Consider the following 20,374-nt stretch of genomic DNA (forward strand, 5'->3'; position numbering starts at 1 on the left):
TGAATCAGCACTTTCATTAGCTTCCCATCCCTTTCAAACAAGCATTAGTGTGAAGGGGTAATAAGCCACAGGCCTAGCAGCTTTCGCCATTTTTCATTTGTGATGAAAAAAGGAACAAATACATTTCAAACCATTGTGACATATTTGTGAAACAAACCAAACCCCTCCTTCCTGCACACATGAAATGCAGTGCTGAAGAAGCCACTACAATCCAATAAAGTGCAAAATGCTTTCATCATTTGGCACTGTAAATGCTTGCCCTACTTACGGAGTAGCTCAAGACAACTCTGCAGTAGATTTTACTTTGGTTCTCCTAAAGTGAGAGACAATTCTCCATCTTTATGTGCCTTTTTTTAAATAAGAAGCAAAATATGAAATTATTTCTATTGCTCCAGATGCTGGCAGACAGGCTGCAGCTGATGGTGCTTTGTCAAATGGGACCTTTGAAAATACTGTACTTGGATCACCACAGTTGTTGACCAGGCAGTCTGATCGCTTTATACTTGCTAAGAAGTCTTCTGGCATCTTCTGCCCAACCCCCAGATTTCCACAGCTCCACAGATGTCCTGAGCTCTGCACAGCAGAAAAAGGCAGAATACCATGGTGTAGCTCCTGCCTGCAGCGCCTCTGAACTGCTGCAAAGGATTCAGGGCAGGACCGAGGGCTGAAGCAAGCAACCACGACGCGTGGGCACTTTGGTAATTTCTAGATTATTCTGCTGCAGGACCCCATCAGCATCGCTGTATGTGTGCCTGTTTTACACACAGACACGCTTTCCTTACGCTCTTCTCCAAGCACAGACTATTTACCATTGTGCAAAGCACAAAATTATGCTGACTGGATCCATGATTTGGTCCAGTACCTTCTGCATTAAGGAAAAACACCTTCAAAGAAACTGCACTCAAATGTGGTCAGTCTTCCTCCAGTCCTCTGTCTCCTTCCGCCGTGCCCACGGGAGGCACAGACCGGAGGCAAGCCTTTCAGGAGAGCCTGCAGCCTCCGGTGCTCCCCGCCTGCCCGTCCCAGCCAGGAGGAATTGCTCCACAGGCAGAGTCCTCCCCCGGGCACCATCCCCTCCTTGTGCCGCTTGACCACCTTGGCCTTGCTGAGTCCAAAAGAGTCATCTAAACAAAGCCTGCCATCCTCGGTCCCTCAATCACATGAGAAGCGGCAAACATGCTGAGTTAAGTGCAAGGTAAGCAGTTATTTTTATTTGGTTAATTAGAATTGCTCATCTAATGAAAACAAAGAAGTGATTTACTGCAGAACTGGTACAGGTAGTTGTTGCATAAGTACATTCCTGCATAGTTGGCTACTTTAGGAATATTTTTTAATTAACAGTTTCTCCTCAGCTAAAGCAAACCATAGAAAATAAGGAAAGAGAAGTTTCACACAAGGACACTGCTGAATCCCTCAACTGCCAGCTATTTTTTTTTTTTTCTTCAGGGAGGATTTTAAATTAAAAGCAGATTGCCTTCATTAGCGTTACCAGAAGCCATGTAACTGCCAAAGCTGACAGAAACACAACTGTGATTTGCAAATTTGGCAAGTGTCATTTTCTCTTTCCACAAATGTGGGTAATGTCATTCATATTAAGAGGGCTTTTGTAGGGGACACTGTGCAAAGAACAGCTCCTTCCTCAGGAGTGGAAAAGTATCTCCAGAGCAGCAGCTTAGTATTCTAGGGCACCCAGGATCTCTCTCCTTGTTTATTTTGCAAGAAAGTGCATTGCATTAAATTTGTGCTGAGAATGGTCTGACAATGAGAGTGCTATGAACCATCTTCTCCTGATGACTGAGCAGAATACAGTAGCAAGCCCATAATAAACACTTCAATGCTCATCTTTGACATACAGTCATATCCAACCCTTCCGTGACACGTTGCCAAACCCTCAGTAGCCATTCAGCATGGTTTCTCACCGAAATCTCTTTTCTCTTTACTTCATTCCAGCTTAAAAAGCTGATAATATCCTGATAGGAAAATTCCATTTCTAACAGGGACAACTGTGTTTGCGTGCTTCACGGTCTGCTCCAGAGCCTCAGCCTTGGTGATAAGGGGAAAGTCGCAGTAGTTTTTTTTACTGTCTTTCAAATTAGCTGCAGAACTGAGGGAGGCACGCGCAAAGCCAGCCTGCCAGGGTGCAAAAGCAGGCAGCAACGGATGAACAACGTGCTGTTCATTTTTAGAGTGACTCTGCGTGTCCTGCTCCCCTCCCTGGTACATTAGTCTCCTCTAACTTCTGGTGTTTAGCTTTCCTTACTCTTATGAAGAAAGCTTAATATACATAGCCAAGGTGTTTAAAAATGTACCGGTGCATTTTAGTTTGCGTTATACGGCACACAGTGGATATTGGATTCGGGGGCCGAACGGTGAAAGCGAAGCGATGGGGGTGCCCCTGACCCATGCATGCTCCGTGGGGTCAGCAACAGCCTCCTCAGCACCACTGCTGACCCAGGAGCTGTCACGGGACAGCCGACGCCTGCTATGTATGGCTCCCTGAGTCTTCTACGATGAAAAGACGACAAAAATTACAAGATGAAGAAATGGTAATCTCCACACACAGCCCACATGCTCAGCAGCACAGCACTAGAGACCACAGCACCCCTGAGTGAATGAAGTATTTATTCCCCGGCTGCAGCTGAAATGGCAAGGTCTGAACACGCTATTAAACTTCGCAGGAAGTAGTTTAACACAGTAAGTATTACCACAGTCACAAATGTAAAGTCTGCCTGTAATAATTAGGATTGTAATACATATTTGTGTTTATTAGACACTGTCTTATAATCAAGACAAAAATAGCTCTCTACACAGTAGTCACCAGTTTCTTAACTGTCTAAAAATAAAGAACAAATGTAATGCAATGCCAGGCGTGGAACCAACTGAAATAATGTTAACCTATTTTCAAGCCTGCAAAGGTAATAGCGGTACGCCTACTGGTAACCTTCAATCTAACCTGGAGTTAAATGTACAGTGACTCTGCAATTTTGGTTTGTATCTTCAAAAGAACCGGAGAATCCAGTTCTCTCTCTGTAGTCCAACTCTTTTCCACCGCGCAGTGAAGAGAGTTCATTATCCACTGAACTAAAGACTAAATAATGAGTTAACAATAATTAAACTGAAAGAGATACAGATTAGAGGAATTTATTATTCCCTGATCTGCCAAGCAAATTGTTTAGATACCTGCAATCAATGAGTAATGATGAAACAAAGTAAAAAACCAACAAACCAAAAGAGCCAACAACAGGCTCATAAAAATCTGTTCGGTAAGGCCCATGTATCTTCGTTAGGTTGAACGAGACAGCATTTTAATCAACAAAACTCCCCTGTCTTTATACATCATGAGAACAGAGGCAGAATGTAGCCCTAAATTATGTTGTTACTGTTTATTATTCATGTATCATGGGACTGATGAAGATTTATAGTCCCATAGTGCTAAGTACTATATAGTGAAATACAGAGAAATAGTGAGACTTAGTACTTCAAGACTTTATAACTTAAAGACAAATTACAAAAACAAGACATTATAATTTAAAGATAGTAATGCACAGATAGGGATTGGAGATACAGATTAAGCAACTTGCCCAAGGTCACGCCAGACACATGGGCCAGAGCAGAAAATTGAACTCGCATCTCTGGAGTACCAGCACAGGTTTTTACTCATGCAGGAGAATATTGCTTCTCCTCTTGAATTTCAATAGATGTTATATTTCCCAAACTAGTAAGTTCAAAAAATATAAAGGATTTCCTTTCATCTCTGTCTGTTGTGTTGCTCTGAAGACCTTCATTAACGAAAGAGCTTTACCTACACATACACCCGATTTGTCTGTGTAGGACACAATGGCAGCATTTACACAGAATCACGGAATAATTTAAGCTGAAACATCTTCTGGAGCCCTTCAGTTCAGTCCAGCCCCTCACACAAAGCAAGGCCAACTAGAGCAGATGCCCCAGGGCCTTCTCCCCTCAAACTCCAAATATCTTCAAGGATGGAGATGGAAATCCCACCACCTCTCTGGGCCCCTGTTCCAGCGTTCAATCACTCATGTTGAACAAGTCTTTCCATGTATAAAGTGAGAATTTCCCTGGTCCCAACTTGTGTCCACCACCTCCCATCCTGCCCCAGGCACCCAAGTCTACCTCTGTTTTCTCTATTCCTACCCATTAAGTAGTTGCAGACAGCAATAGGATCTCCCCTAGCCTTCTTTCTGCTAGACTTTACTTCTCAATGCTGAGCAAGCCCAGATCTCACAGCTTCCTCTTGGACATCACGTACTCTAGCACCCTAACCACCTTGGTGGCCTGTGCCAGACAATATAGCCATACCTTTCCTTTACAGGGTGGTCCGAAATTGGACATCATGCTCCAGATGCAGCCTCACAAGCACTGAACAGAAGGAATAAGGCACTCCACACTTTTTTTTTCCTTTCCATAAATCATGCAAATAGTTAATTTTCTTTAATCAATTACTGTATTTTTATGCATTTTGATTACACAAACCCCACATCCTTCAGTTTACAAAACAACACAGAAACGGTGTTTCCCACCACTTCTGGAAGTTTGCTGTTGCAGGGGTCTCAGCACACGCAGACACACCGGGCTCTGAGAGCAACCGCCGCTCCCGTAAAGAATACTGGAAAGGGGCATTTCAGATGTCTTTCTCTGGCTGACAAAAAGGATAGCCAGATCAGCCTGAGTGATGTAATATGCTCAAAATATATCAGTGATAGCAGGATAACACAAGACACCATGTTGCTGGATACACATACATCAGCAGATATATTTAGGACTTTAAGTCCCAAACCCTGTCACAGAGTATATTGGTAACAATAAAAAATATTTAATTTAAGACTGTGACAAGAGTGAAACACAAACAGTAGCAGCAGTGTTACTTACTAAGACAAAACTCAAGCCCCCAGACAGCTGATCCAGGGTAGTGGGAGAAAGGATACTGCATTTAAACACAGTGGCTTTGCTTCCTGGTGTACAATTGAAGCGTGCCCTGTGTCAGAAGGTATTTGCTGTTTATTTTAACGAGCAGAGTCACAGTTTAAGCTTTGCTTATTTATATTTGCTGGCACCTGTGAAGATTTACCAACGCAAATTTCATTTTAATTAGTTCTGCAAAAGCGCTATCAACATTTGTTTTAGGTTTCCCCTGAATCTAGCATCCTACCGAACAGCAAAATCAGTCCAGCCATCCTGATAGGAAAGGCATCTGCATGGCACGGGGACCTTTGGGGCTTTAAGTGATGCCACAGCTGAACAGCGCAGTACAGGTGGATGTGTGTCCTGGTTTTGGCTGGGAAAGAGTTAATTTTCTTCCTAGTAGCTGGTATAGTGCTGTGTTTTGATTTAGGATGAGAAAAACATTGATGACACTAAGTCAACGACTCCTCTGGTTCTCATGCCCAGCCAGCGAGTAGGCTGGGAGTGCACAAGAAGCTGGGTGGGGGCATGGCCAGGACAGCTGACCCCAACTGGCCAAAGGGATAGTCCATACCATATGATGTCATGCTTAGCATATAAACTGGGGATAGTTGGCCAGGGGGTGATTGCTGCTCAAGGACTGGCTGGGCATCAGTCAACACGTGGTGAGCAATTGTTTTTTATTTGCATCACTTGTTTTTCTTGGGTTTTATTTCTACCTATTTTTGTTATTTTCCTTCTTATTACAATTTTATTATTATTATTATTAAATTCAATTATTAAACTGTTTTTATCTCAACCCACAAGTTTTCTCACTTTTACCCTTCCAATTCTCTCCCCCATCCCACTGGGGGGCGGGGGGATGAGCAAGCAACTGTGTGGTGCTTAGTTGCTGGCTGGGGCTAAACCACAACAATCAGGCAAAACAAACTGTCCTCCGTACTGCTGTCCAGGATGGGACAAGGCAGTTATGTGTCAGAAACAAGTAGGGTTCTGTATGTAACTCCTCATCTTCATCTTGGGAGGCTGTTGCACTGCTTAAGCAGTGAAATCCCATCCCACAGAGACAGCAGCACAAGCAAGCTGCTGGGGGAACTTCGCCTCCGTGGCTGGGACCGAACCAGCAGCACCAGGAAGAAACAAGCCCAAACCAGGCCACATCCCCTCCTCCAGCCAAAGCCGAGAATGGTCCAGTCTGCATCTCCCAGTGCATGGGCTCAAGAGCTGGTTGTCAAAATTCCCTTTCCAGAGCTACCACCCCACATACAGGCACACCCCCACACATGTATATAAAACCTCTAAGCTGCTCCTAGTTCCTTGGCAATAAACCATAACCTCTCTTACGATGTTATTCCATACCACAGAAGCAGTCAGCTTTTCAAAGAGACATAGCTGTATGCTCCGTCCTTTTCAAACACAAACCTGTTCTGGATACCAACGGCACCTTTATATCATCACTGAAAGCAAAGCAATAGAGCCCCGACTTTGGACTGGGATGAGTCATTGCTCCATTTATGATACACTTACAGCCATACCAATGACTCCCTTCTGCACCGCGAAAGCAAAGGTGCATGTTGCATCGAAGTATAGACATTACATCATACCCAATAGATGATTTACCCAGTTGCATGACAAGCGCGTGTGTTTGTGAACACAGGGCACGTGGCCAGACAACGCTCTCATCCATCACAAGCGCAGCATATACCCACCACGTGCCTGCAAAAGTTTGTATTTTGGGCGCAGATCAGACCTGCCACAAGTCATGGAATCATAGAACCATTTAGGTTGGAAAAGACCCTTAAGATAACCAAGTCCAACCATTAACCTAACGCTGCCAAGTCCACCGCTAAACCATGTCCCTAAGCGCCACGTCTACATGTCTTTTAAATACCTCCAGGGATGGTGACTCCACCACTTCCTTGGGCAGCCTGTTCCAGTGCTTGACAACCCTTTTGGTGAAGATATTTTTCCTCATGTCCAATCTAAACCTCCCCTGGCACAACTTGAGGCTCATTACCTGGGAAAAGAGACTGATGCCCACCTCACTACAACCTCCTTTCAGAGTCAACACAGCAAGGAGTGGCTGTGAAACTTCATGGAGAGAGAAGCAAAGAGTAGGCCACCAGCACACGACATGCCCGAGGCTGGACATCAGTTACCTGAACAAGTCTTTTCCTAGCATGAGTTGGCTCACGTCTCATACTCTACAACTAGTCAAGTGAAACACTTGCCAGTAAACCTAATTTAAAGAGCGTTTTACAGCACTCTGCTTTGCTCTCCCACACCTACTTCCAACCCTCCACATCTAACAACATGTTAATGCAAGGTGGTCAACATGTCTAGTAAGTGGTATCATGTATTATCACCCCATATAAAGTCCAGCACACAGAACAATTTGAGCCACACTTTCCACACTCAAACTTTTTCTGCCTCTAACATCAATGTGTGGCAGAGATAATTAAACTATTGTTTACTATTAACTGATCAAATACAGCTTCCCGAGACACAGTGAGAATCAACTTAATGCAAAGCCTAGAAAGAGGACAAATGCACCTGAAGACACAACGTAGTACCTGCTCACTGACCCGAGGACAGCACTGAGGAACAAGGGAGTTTCCCTACTCTCACACTCCGTGCAAGGACTCCACTGCCTGATGTGTTAGAGATTCATGTGTATATTTATATAACATCATATCACTTTTTGCTTATCAGGGCTTAAACTCATTTAGGGAACAAGCAAGTGGCAGATGAAAGGCAAAAGGCAAACTGGAACACTTCTCTGACCTCCCCAGGCACTCCCCAATCTCTCTTCTGCACCAACCCCACCCCCCCCGGCAAAGCACAAGCAGTCGGGATGTTGCTACATCCTACCACCATCAGACAGGATGGGGCACAGGCCCTGGGGAGCCTGCGGATGAGCCAACGGGACTTCTACCCACGGGTTCCCACTATTGTGCAGCCCTTCCTCAAATTCACAGCAGATGAGTCTCTAGCTATGGCTTGGCCTTAGAGAGCCTCTCTAATAAAAATACCAGCCTCCTTCTCCCTCAACATGGAAGCCTCTAAGAGACCTCCCACAAATGAAAGGAGAGTGAGAGAGGTTGGATTTTTTTTTTTTTTTTTTTTAGGGCTTGTTTGGTATTCTGTCACAAAGCCAAACAGATGTTTGTAAAATCTAAACTGGTTATACAACTGTTTTAAACTCATGCAGCTGTGCACAGCAAGCAACTGCATTGGAGAGAAGACCACTGCTCTCTTTTAAGGCATCTAGGGACTAGAGTTTAATAAACCAAACTTCCCATGAGTTATTCAAGCTCTCTCATTCCAATTTAGTGTTTACGGTAGAGGAAACTGCTGAAAAGAGCAAAGTGAAGTGGCTTTTCCAGCTTCACGGTGAAAATCTGCATCCAGATGGGGACTAGGACCCAGACCTCCCTCCTGCCAGACCCACACGGTAATTACAGCACCCGATTTCCACCACTCAGCTGATCTGGGGAGAGGCAGGAATAGGCAAGAGATGCTAATACAGCAGCCCTGCTTTGCCACTCGTACAAGATTCACTTTACGCTATGCTTGGCCCTCACGTTGGAATCAATTATACAATCAAATCACTGCAAACTTTACTGCAACAACGTGGACTGAGAGCAGAAGAGACTGAAGTAGCCTCTTTTTATTTGTATTTTTTAAAATGTAAAATTAATCTTAATTTCTGACAGTGCTCATTACATTTTTATTTATGAACAAAATTTACAACTAAAAGAATTTCTGAAATATTTGTATTTTAGAAATATGCCTCTCTGCTCCAGCTAAAAGGCAAGAGATTTGGGTAAAACTAGTGGAAACACTCCAACTAAATTATACCGTATAGTTTTACAATCCTGTAAAATATCGATTTTTTGCAAGCCAAAACTATTTGTCATAGAGCATTTGCATTTTAGTCATATAAAAGATTGACTGTCTGCATAATTACTATCGTGTTGCTCTCTGAAACCACAGTAAAACTTTGTTGTTGTTTTCTTTTTTCAATACTTCAGAAGAATGCATGGCAATTTGAAAAAAAATGTTTTACTCATGTTGCTAGCATAGGAGTTTATAAGAGCTGGGTAATTCTGCACTTTTGATTCATGCTGCACTGTATATGAAAAGGCACGAAAAATTGAATTAGTTTTATAATCTCTGTACAGTCAACACAATTGTGATTAATGTATTTTCTAAGACTCGGAGCAAGAGCGTTGTAAAAAACTGCCACAGCACGGTCTGCTTATTCAAATTGTAAGAAAGAAAAAAAAAAAAAGGTTTTCTATATCTGAAGAATTCCAAGTAAAACGGGAACACACAACTGGGCAGAAGTGACTGACCCAGCTCACGGCTCTGTCACATATAGACAAGTGTTTAAGTGTCTACAGTCTAAAGCTTCATTATTTTCTGCAGAACGATCTGGCAACAGAGGTAACCCGATTCCCTGGGAATCAAATGTTACTTAAAGACAGGTTTCACCTGTCACGGATATAACATTCTGAGCAACAAAGAGTCAGGGTATATACACATCACAGGAGAGGAAAGTCTGTCCTTCATGGCTAAGATGGGAAAAAAAGGGAATTTTCTGCCTTCACAGAATTTTGAATTTTATTTATTTTTGATAACTTTGAGGGGAAATGTCCTAATGCAATGGCAGCTACAGCAACTCTGTGCAAACTACAAAACATGATGGAATAATCTTCAAGTGACTGCTACGAGGGTTCCTGCAAGCATTAGGGTCTCCCCTCCCTAGGTCTCTTCCTGTCATGATGGGGCAGTTATCCTCACACCCATTGGGAAGACACTGTCAATCCTCATTCCACAGACAGAAAAGCAAGAATGTGACTTTTTCCAGGGAGATTTAAAGACAGACTCTGTATGGACTTGCTCCAGGCCACCACCCAAGCAGGTGGCGTGTCCACCCCACCAAGCTGCCCACCGAACCGCTCCTTCCTTCTCACAGCTGTGCCTCATAGTATTTGGAGAAGCAGCATTGAAGAAGATGTCCCAACTCTGACCTAACTTGTAGAGGTGGAAACAAGGAGGGACTTGCTTCGGATTTTCAGAAAGACTCAACCTATGCAGAAAGTTCAGAAGAGGTGGACAAAAGTCAGCATCAAGCGCCCTCCCCAGCTTTACTGTCATGCAATCAGAAGTAGCATGTCCAACTCCTCCTGAATTAACACCCCGCTAAGGAGACAATTGTCCACTTCTTGGGAAAAGCCAAAGAGGTGACTACACCTTTGCTTCGTGCCTGGTGCAGCGCAGCACATTCGAGGGGGTACGAGAGGACCTTTGCACATATCAAAGGCGGTTGTTAGAGCCCAGCCCTGCCGTTACAGGCAGCAGCTGCGCAGCACGCCGAGCGCGGTGGGGCTGGCTGCGTTTCCGGCGGGAGGCACCCTGCCACTGCAGGACAGGATGCCTCATTGAAGACGACTCTCTGCGGGGGCTTTTGTTACTGCTTCTCCGAGCGGGGCAACACGTGCACATACCATCTTGGAAGCTGCTTGCTGATTTCCTGCTTGCAGGAGAGCAAGCCACCACATTTGGAAGTAACATATGCCCCATTACAGAAGTTCGGCAGAGCTGGCAGGGCCAACGGTACGCCAGAGCAGCATGCTGCCTTCACATGATCCCCTCCGTAAGGCTACCTGCCTGCTAGATGTACGCAAAAGCGCCTCACGGGACAAAGAAAGAAACCCAATATATAGAAGTATGTTGCATTCAGGCGGGGCCAGGGCAGCAAACAAATTAAAGCTGTTTTCCCCAAGGAAGCCTGCAGATTTCCACAGAACTGGTATGTCTGTTTCCCTGGTTCTCCCCTGAAATTCCCGGCCAGTATTTCCAGCTGAATGCTGCAAGCAGATGCAGAAGTTCTCCCCGCGCCAGTGACACCTGCCAATTGCCCTCCCTCCCACCCACCCTGCTCCTCACTTCCACAGACCCACAAAACAAGCCAGAGGAACACCCCAGCTGCCGCCAGGAGACCAAAACTGCAGCGCTGGCCCCGGCCACACAGTGCCGAGACTACTGCAGACAGCAGGGTCGGGATTACTGCTCAGACCAACAGCTCTCTGAGGCCGGGGCCATCCTTTTCTCCTGCCTTCACTTTCCATACTGTGCCTCATGCAATTTGATGCTGCAGTAAAAATAGATGCTACTTAATGCCCCTTCCTAGCCCGACGGACAGCGGTGGGTAGGGCGCAGAGCCTGCGCTCCGCTGCTGGTGCTGGGCAGGTGCTCCGTACCTTCTGTTTTCACTTCTCATTGCTGTGACCTGCGAGGAAAACAAAACCTCTGGCTCTAAATACACATTTTTGATAATCAAGTTAGCAGCTCCATTCCCCGCCTTTGGTTAAGTCAAAGCACACTTAATTATTGAACTTACCCAGGAATACGTCTATCCGGTCCCCTCAATGCGAGACAGTTGTACTGAAAGCGACAGAACACGAACCCAACTGTTCCACAGTCCCTGCCAAAAGCCGCACATCTATCACACGCGCCCGGCGCACCCAGAGATTGACTGACACGCGTTCTTAAACAAAGCAGGGCACTTACAGGGCAAGAGCGGGAAAAGGAGAGATGAGGCGAGCTCTGCAGTTTCACACAGTGCTTGGTGGTGGGCGTCTCCAGCTATACGTGCGCAATTTTTTTATTTTTTTTTTTTTAAAGAAAATATTAGGCTTTTGCTTCACCAACACAAAAGAAGCTGTTGAAAGAGTTTTGTCAGACACAGCTGATAAGGATAATTGCGCGGTGAGAGCTTAGTCACCCACATAATTGTGACGGAAAGGCAGATTCTCTCAGAAACCACGCGAAGGCCTCAAGCCCCGAGGAGCACCCACGCGCGGGCTCGGCGCGCGCGCCGCGAGGGGCCGCGCCCGGAGAGGGCCGCTAGAGGGCGCCCGCTTTTCTCCCGCAGCCGGTCGCTCCGCGGGCACGCGCACACGTTCCCGGCGCGCGACACGCACGCTCCCGCGTGCGCTTTCAGTTGAACGGGAAGGGAGACCCGCTGCGCGCGCCCGGCCGCCTCTGCCGTTCGCGCCGATATCGCGGCCAGATGGCGGAAAAGGCACGGTTCGCCGGGATTTGCCTCTCACCCAAGCAGGCTACAGAGGCCGTTCCCATCTGCCCGTAAATTCGTGGGCGCGAACGGGTTGGTACTGGATTTGGAAGTTCATCGCGTAGCTGCTAACCGTGAGGAATCCCGCCTGCCTTGAGTAACTACAAACCAAGTACAACAGCCACCTCAAAGAGTGCTGGAGCAACAGAGCGGCCCCTTCCCGTTACGTGGTAAAGATCTTTCCTTGGGAGCGCAGGAGCCCCAGATTTTATTTTTCATACCACAGATGCAGGTTTGCCCATCTTCTCATTTACGTCTGTTGTAGTGATGCTGCCGGAAGTTAAAATGCCCTCCAATATTGGCTTTCGTTACCCTCTTCGTACTCCGAGAGCCTTGCCAAGTCCCATCCTGTAGCCAGACCTGTTCTCTACTGAGCTAACGCTCCCCCAAATGGCTCCAACACACGCACTTGACAGCGTTTTCATCACAAAACCAAATTATACAGCCTAAAAGGACCAAAAGATTAAAAAAAATGTCCTGACTCCTTTTAGCTAAGGAACCAGGGACACATACTTATGAGCTATGTGACTAGATGAGCAGCAATACAGCCTGGCAAAGCCCAGCTGGCTTTTTTCTGTGCCCTCCTCTCGCTGCATTACACCCATCGCCCATGTCAACAAGCTCAGCCTAGCAGCGAGCCAAGTCCAGGAAGGATTAATCTAGGGAGTGAACAAGCCAAAGCCTACCCCAAACTGCAGGCAAGAGCCAAGCGCATCCATGTCAAATCACGACTCTCAAGTCTTCTCCAGTACATGAGAACCATCTCTGCTCGAGACACTGGGGAGCAGTCACCCACCTGACATCAGTAATCCTAAACCACTCCATCAAGTCAGCAGCGAAAGCTGGAGATCCTCCCCAAAGCGCAGGATTTTCTGCCGTAGGCTCGCTCTCTTTTGTCACAAACCATGCTGTGAGCCCAGGAGGACCGGCCCTTAGCAGTACACCTACAGCAGGGCGCCTCTCCCCCTCCGTCACCCCAATGGGGTGATGGTGTGTGCGTAGCAAGAATATGGGAAAGTAGGGACTGAGGCTTGCTACCTCCAGAAGACTCGAGGGGAAATAAAAGAAGTAGAAGCTCTCAAACGGCTTTCCCATATTTTGTAGGAATCACAGAAAGAGGGTGCGGGTCACCCAGCCAGCGAGTGGGAATGCTCTCCAACACACAGGAAACCTTTGCTCAAGTTACCATGTCTTATGGAAGCACAAGTGTCAGAACTTTCCCAGACCCGAGGGGTAGGGAGCATTTCCCCCAGCATTAGAAACTTTCTCCTAGGCAGATCTTCACCGGAGACTCTGGGTGCACGTCGTCTGTCAGGATTACTAATACGAGCAGACGCTTCTTTCATGTTTGGGAGTTTTGCCATTGACTTCAAAGTAGTGAGATATAACACCTTGCGTATTCCCTAAACACACTTAATAGCAGCACCTGACACATCTAAAATGCTTAGACACGTTAAAGGCGTTGTACGACATTAGCAAAAAAAACCAGGAACCCCTGTTTAGGTGGTTCATGAGAAATCTGGTAAGCCAAGAGCCTATCCCCAAATCAGATGCTTATCTATTAGCCAGCTAATAACGCTGCGACTGCTTCTCTAACTGATCTGTACAGTCATAAGCAGGGACTACCTTCTGCTGAGCTGTGGAGACTTTATATTACTCATAATCCTCTTAAATCATAACAAAGAACACAGATTAGAAGGTGTGAAGCATGCAATAAGTGTTCTAAAACCAACAACAAACACGGCCATCTCAGCCTGAGTCAGAGTCTGCATCATGGGAGCTTACTAAACTCCTTCTAAGTCAGGTTCCGGGGGTGCAAACAGCGTGTGGTTTGGCTCCTGGTGCTGGGCTGGTGCGACAGCAACACGCACCAAGCAGCGCCTGCAGCCAGTTCAAAGCAGACAGGAGCAAGGTCAGCCTAGCATGGCAGCACCGCTTCAGGGACAAGGCCATAGGGCCGAGAAATGAGTTCTCCCCTCTGCTTCAGGGCAAGCAATGGGAAGAGAAGGAACAGCAAGATCCCCTTGGAGAGAGAGAAAGCGAAGAGCTTTTGCCTCCAAAGGGCTCAGAAATAAGACAAAAACGTGGTTCTTGGGGTAGCTCTTGAATCTCTCTGACAACACAGAAAAGGCCACCATCAGGAAACCTCAGCACAGGTCCAACTGGAGCCACCACTGAACCACCTTCATCAGCATTTCTTAACTCGGCCAAAAATTGTCGTATGCTGATGCATATGCCTTTACAAGTATCAATCAGGTGTAACCTTACAAGGCTCTGTACAGATTACAACCCCCGTGGCCAGCAAGCTGAACTAATGTTGTTGAAGCCAGCCTTAAGCGATGACTGAGTATTTCAACAAAGGGTGGAACTCTAAACTGTACAATCCTGTACTTACTACGTGTGGGGATACTGAAGGAGGGTCTCAAGACTTTCCTTTCTGGAGACAACAAAACCGGTGTCAACTTCCACGCTAACCTGCACAACTGCTAAAAAGCATACACGACACTCTAGTAAAGTACAGTGTTGTGTATTTCTGAGGTTAGTATTAATGTACATCAATGTTTTAACTGTACTGAGTAAGTACTAGAGCAATAGAGAAGGGCATTCCTGAATATGTATCAGTCAGAAGGTATGCATGATAATTACCAATGAAAATCATTAAGTCTGTTAGCTGTTTTAAATACCAGGCTAATAATATCAGCAGCAGGTTTATATGTGGAACCTTCTTCCCCCGAGCACTTCTTTGTATTACTTTCCATGTGGTATTCCTCAAATTTTTATAGCATTTATCTACAGAGTTTCTCTGTTTACAGTAACAGTCAGAGATACCCGGTTTGATACTACAATTTTAACTACCGTTGCTTAAGACTGCCAGCGTACACGCTCATAGTGACAAACAGTAGGAAACAAAGCTCCTGGTTCCTAGAAATCTGTGCGTCCTCCGTCACTTTTTGAACCTCAACAATTTGTAGGCACAAGATGTTTTATCGCTGCTAACCTGCGATACGTGATACTTGTAAGAGCGGTTCACGCGATCCTGAACGACTGGCCCTGTAGTACTACCCCTGCGTACAACGCTGTAGCCATCTCCACAAGTATTGTAAACATTTGGTCTTCCAAGAACTTTCTACTTGAAACATGACTGCTAATGTAGTCACATTTGTAATAATTAGATGCAAATTTATAAAAAGCCACTTTCTTGCTCAGCTGAATTACTATTCTATTAATAGTGATGTTCAAATGATTTTGAATTCCCCACTGTATAACTTCAAGGACTGCTCATTTTATTTTGGAAATTTGGTTGCAACTTAACAAAGAAAGTATTAATTTGTTCACATTTACGAGACCTGTATATGGTTCAGCCTTTTCCGTTCATGGGTCAGATAATGAATTGGTTTCCCTGGAAAACTGCACAATGAAATATTCAACATAAGGCATTCTGTAGCTTAGATGTGAACTACAAACTGCAATTTTACTAGGATGTCCCTGTAGGTTGGCTTTGGCACGTACGCCTGCATGTTTCATGCTTTGTCTGAAGGAGGAAGCTCCCACAAGTGAGGAGAGAGCTCGTGGATATGGGTCGCAACTTGGTGTATCAAAACTTAGATAAGAATTAAAAAGAAATGCAATATCTCAGCATACTTTCCCCAAGCTTTCAGGAAAAAAAGAAAAAAGGAAAAAAATCCTAAACAACCCAACGTAAACCAGACCCTGAATATTCTTTGCTATTTCAGTGGTTTTCTGCAAAGAGGAGGAAATCAACCAAGATTTGTCCAAAACCAGAAGGAAGACAAGAGGACATGCACTGATGTACGTTGCTCAGGTTTCCTCTGTGCTTTATGAGCTTGACAGAGGGTCATTTTACTCCTGCTTCATTTTTAACAACTGACAAATGCTATTTACAGGTTTGTTTCCCATGCAAAAAAAAAAAAAAAAAATCAAGAGAAAACAATTCTTCTCTCTCATAACCTTGTGGCACTTTCCAGCTCCAACACCAAAACCCGTTACAGTTTGATTATCCCGATTCCTGAACCAAAACCCTGAAACCCCTTCAATTGTACTCAAAACAGAAGAAACGAGACAATGAAAAGAAAAAAAAAAAAAAAAAGAAAACCAGCACTGCACAGTCGGTGCGACCACCCCCTCTCTCACAGCTTCGTTCGCATCGCCACCGCCGGAGACAGACCCTTTCCAGCCCGGGCAGCGGCTCCGAGGGGTGCTGCAAGGGGAAAGGGGGTGCCCGGCCCTGGGGGAAACCTCTCCGGTCCGACTTCTCGCCGCTCACGACCCGACACAAACTCCAGCGGCGGCTCCCGGGCGCGCCCCCCGCTCCCCACCCCCGAGCCGCGCCCGGGGAACCCCCAGACCGCAGCGGCCCCGCGGGGTGCTCCGGCCCCGGGGGCACCGCACTTTCGGCCGCCTCCCCATCGCGGGACTCACCGGAGATCTCAGCCTGGGGCACGCCGCTGAGGCTGAAGCCCTTGGCCCCATACAGCTGCCGGACCTCGGCGCAGCTCCTCGCCTTGCTGCCGCTGTCACCGCGAGCCGGGGCGGAGGCGACACACAGCAGCCAAAATCCCCACGGGAAGAAACGCATCCTTCTCCGCTGGCCCCGCCACCTGCCGTGCGAAGGGCAAAGCCAAGGTCCCGCGGCGGGGAGGCGGCCGGGGTCCCCGGGGGCGGCGCGGTGCCGGGCGGCGTGGGGTCCGGGGCGCGGCCCCCCCCCACCTCCTCCTCCTCCCCGGGCAGCCCCGGCGGGACGGCGCGCAGCGGGCGAGGGCAGCGGGCGGGGGAGCCCCGGGTCTCAGGCGCTGCCGCTGCCCGCGGCGTGCGGGGAAGGCGCCGGGGAGTTCAATCCGGACGCCGCCGCGGCTAGGCGGAGGGGGCAGAGATCCAAGTTTGGCCGGGCCGCTTTAAAGCCCCGGAGCGTGAACCGCGCAGAGGGCTTTTGTTCTTAGCGCGGCTGCATCCCCGGGCAGTCCCGCCGCGATGCTGCCGGCTGCGGCGCCGCCGGGCCGGGCCGGGCGGGGCGGGGAGCGGGGCGGGGAGCGGGGCTGCTCCCGCGGCGCGGCTCGACTGGGCTCGGCGGGTCGGTCCGTGCGCGCGCCGGCACCGCTCCACCTGCGCGCCGAGCGGGGCGGCGGGGGAGGCTCCCGAGCGAGGCAGGGCTTCCCCCGCCGGACGTGGCATCACGCCGCCCGGCGCCAATCCCGCGCAGGGCGCAGCCCCCCGCCCCGGGGCCCGGCTCCGCCCTCCCCCCCCCCCCCCCCCCCCGCCGCCACCGCCCCGCGCGCTGCGCAGCGCCGAGCGCCGCCGCCCGCCGGCCCGGCCCGGCCCGGGGCTGCAGGGAGAGGGAGCGCGGCACAGCGCCGCCGGGCAGAGCCGGTCTCGCCGGTGGAGCGGCTCGGGAGGAGAGCAACGGCCCGGCCCCGAGAGCCGCCGGAGCGCCGGGAGCATCGCTACTCTGTCCACGGGAGGTCCCGGCTGCGGCGGCAGCCCCTTCCCGGGCAGGTTTCAATGCTGGAGCGCGGGCAGCTCCGGGGGTCGCACGCCGTCCTTCGGGAAGGAGGTGGTGAAACGGGCTTCAAACCCATCTTTGCGTCCCGGGCCAGGTGCTGAACCCGGAGAGCTTCCCCGAGTTCTGTGAGAACGCAGCCACGGGGAGGACAACTTGCAACGGACGCTCAGTAGAAAGCACCTGAACTGAGAGCCTGGGCATCCCAGCGAGGTCCTGGGGAGGCTGAAAGTGCCCTTCTAAGAACAGATGTGGGAAGAGGGGTGATTTTCAACTGCAGAGTCTCTGCCTTGGAGTTTAGTTCCTCGAGCAGCCTGGCAGTTCCTGCAGCTGGTGCTCTGTGGCTCAGCCAGCTGGGCTTCGGGCCGCTTCCCACAGGGCCGAGGCATCTGCGATCACCTCTGCGTCAACGTAATGCCCGTGCGTTTCCCCCCAGACGAGCTCGCCGGCTTTTGGCCACTAACAAACACGTTTCACAACGGATAAAGTACCCACAGATCGCTCCTCTGAGTCTTCCAAGAGCAGTTGTTTTCTAGGGGAAAAAGGAGAGGGAATCTCCCCGTGCCTCAGCTGAAGCACTTCCATGAGCTTACACCTTCCTGGCCATCCGAAACCCCACCCCACGGTCCCCTCCAAAACCCAGCAAAATTTATCAGAGGTTGTACCTTTTGGACTAGTCACTCAGCCACGCAAAAGTACATGGGAAAGTTGGGTCATTCATCTTGCTGCTTCAGAACTGCTGGTTCTCCTGAGGAATGAGTAAGGGAGGAGTAAGTGACAGCACAGTAATAGCTCCAGGGAGGGGAAGGATGGCAGTGAGGGAGAGAAAAGTTGTTGCTTTCCTATGAAATCACCTGATGATTTCCTACGAAATCTTCCCAATTAAATTCATCTATGAGATATGACAGAGCAGATTAAGAGGATCTAACTGCAAAGACATGGAGAATTTTGTAATGAAGATCATGACCAAGATGACACATCATTGCCACCAGAAGTTAAAAACTATGAGTCAGATACACCCCAAATCTTAATTCTTTACACATGACGTTGTGCTGCATCTCAGTGACGCACAGTTTAGAAACCCAGGGCTTGCAGATTCCCCAAAACTTGGTACACCTCGCCTTGGAGCTTGCTTTGTGGGCTTTCTGGAGCATGGAAGTGGGTCTTGTTCTGGAAATACGTGGAAAAAAAATCTGCCATGTATGATTTAAAGTCTGACCCACCCTGTTTTTTAAAAGGATCTCTTCTGTAAATGCCAGAGCATCGCACACAAAACAGCTTACCAAGCACGTTATGTGCCACAAGGTTATTTCAGCCCTTACTCCTGGGTATTTGTTCCAATTCTATAGCCATAACTCCCCACTCCAAGCTTTGAACACCTCACTTGGAGACCTATGTCAGAGATCGCATCTAGTTAATCCAACTACAGTAACAGCAGAAAACAAGCACCAGAGGAAACCATACAAGTATTGCCAGGACAACAAGAACACCGGGATCTTGGTTCCTCCTCCTGGAAAATCAAAGAGGGAAAATCAAATACAGACACACAGTTAACAACACTCTCAGCTGGGTCTGTTGAGGAATGAACTCCAGGAATGCAAACTCCAAAGAGACAAAGTACTTGAGAGAGAAGAAAGGCAGAGTCATAAACCTCTTATCTGGTCTGGCTGCTACAGAATGACTGAGGATGACATGGGGGACCAAAGCAGTACCTAATTTTCACTTTTCCTTCTCAAAGCCTGGGGTTGGATACTTGCGGCTTTTGTATATTGAGGGCTTGCTTCCAGCTCTGCCTAAAGCCACCTTGGGGAAGCGCTCTGTGAGCTACAGCCGCACCCCAGGGTTGCAGCATGAAGCCCTCCGCAATCATACAGCTGCTGAAGCACACTGAAATATTAACTGCTGACAGGGAAAGAACTGGGACTGAAACCCTGGGGTTTTGGCCTTGTGAACCATCTCCTGAGCTACAGACCGTTTCACAGACAGAAGTCTTTCCCTTCTTCGTACACTTCTCACTTCCCAAGCTGGGTGACAACAGTGCTTGTGGCGGGGACTAAAGTCATATCATTCCCGATAAAATCGTGAGAGACTGCAGCACACGTTCTGCTTATTCACGTGCTCTCTGCTATTCCCATGGTGAAACACGAGGCTACCAACTGCCAGCACAGATCACGCCGGTAGCTCCCAAGCCCCTTTCAGGAGCCAGAACTGGAAGTACGAGCTCTGCCACAAACCTCTGTGATTAAGTGACCATCATCGGGTCACTTATCTCCTAAACAGGGAAAAGAGCACTTCTTATCTGACCACTTGCCTGTGAGATCCTCACATACCAACATAATGAGAAGCTTATAGGTAGACAAATTAAAAATAAACCCAAGCTAATAGAAGCTCTTCAACAGAGAAGCTATCTGCAAGTCTATACAGGATCCAGTCCTGAGCAAACACATATTAAATCATAAGGCACGTTTATTCGCTTTGCTGATAAAGCTGGTATGCACGCAGGATTTGGGCTAGGTGCATTTTAAGCGAATTGAAATAAAGATCTTCAAAGTGCATGATGAAAATGTATTTTTGGCATGCGTTATAAATTTGATGTCTTCTGTGTGTATTTGAGGACCAGATCCACTTTCTGAGCGTTCTCAGTTAAAAGAATGGAGCTTGGCAAAAAGTGAACAAATGATTGTCCAATGACGGGCAAAAAGAGCTAGAACTGGGGAAGATAAGAAAAAGCACAGTAAAACACAAAGATGAGTAGACAAAATGCAGAGGAGGAGAAAAGCACACAGCCA

At 48.0% G+C, this 20,374-nt stretch overlaps 1 protein-coding gene and 1 long non-coding RNA gene across 4 annotated transcripts in view; both read right to left on the bottom strand.

Annotated features, from left to right (window-relative positions):
* GPC1 (glypican 1) overlaps positions 1 to 17,236 on the bottom strand; it is a 211,168-nt gene extending 193,932 nt beyond the window's left edge. Inside the window, exon 1 of the mRNA XM_075760905.1 lies at positions 16,511 to 17,236. Within this exon, the coding sequence (XP_075617020.1) occupies positions 16,511 to 16,667 (157 nt within the window). The 5' untranslated portion in view covers positions 16,668 to 17,236. The remainder of the gene's footprint in view (positions 1 to 16,510) is intronic.
* Positions 17,237 to 18,265: 1,029 nt separating this feature from the next.
* Positions 18,266 to 20,374, bottom strand: part of LOC142602987 (uncharacterized) — an 87,986-nt gene continuing 85,877 nt past the window's right edge. For 2 of the 3 annotated variants that reach the window (XR_012836856.1, XR_012836858.1), the window contains exon 5: positions 18,266 to 18,333. This is a non-coding gene — a long non-coding RNA (uncharacterized LOC142602987). Of the gene's footprint in view, positions 18,334 to 18,706; positions 18,756 to 20,374 lie in introns of those variants that run through there. The other variant, XR_012836857.1, reaches the window with a different exon arrangement.

Source organism: Balearica regulorum, chromosome 9 (genome assembly GCF_011004875.1).
Source record: "Balearica regulorum gibbericeps isolate bBalReg1 chromosome 9, bBalReg1.pri, whole genome shotgun sequence".
Taxonomy (NCBI): domain Eukaryota; kingdom Metazoa; phylum Chordata; class Aves; order Gruiformes; family Gruidae; genus Balearica; species Balearica regulorum.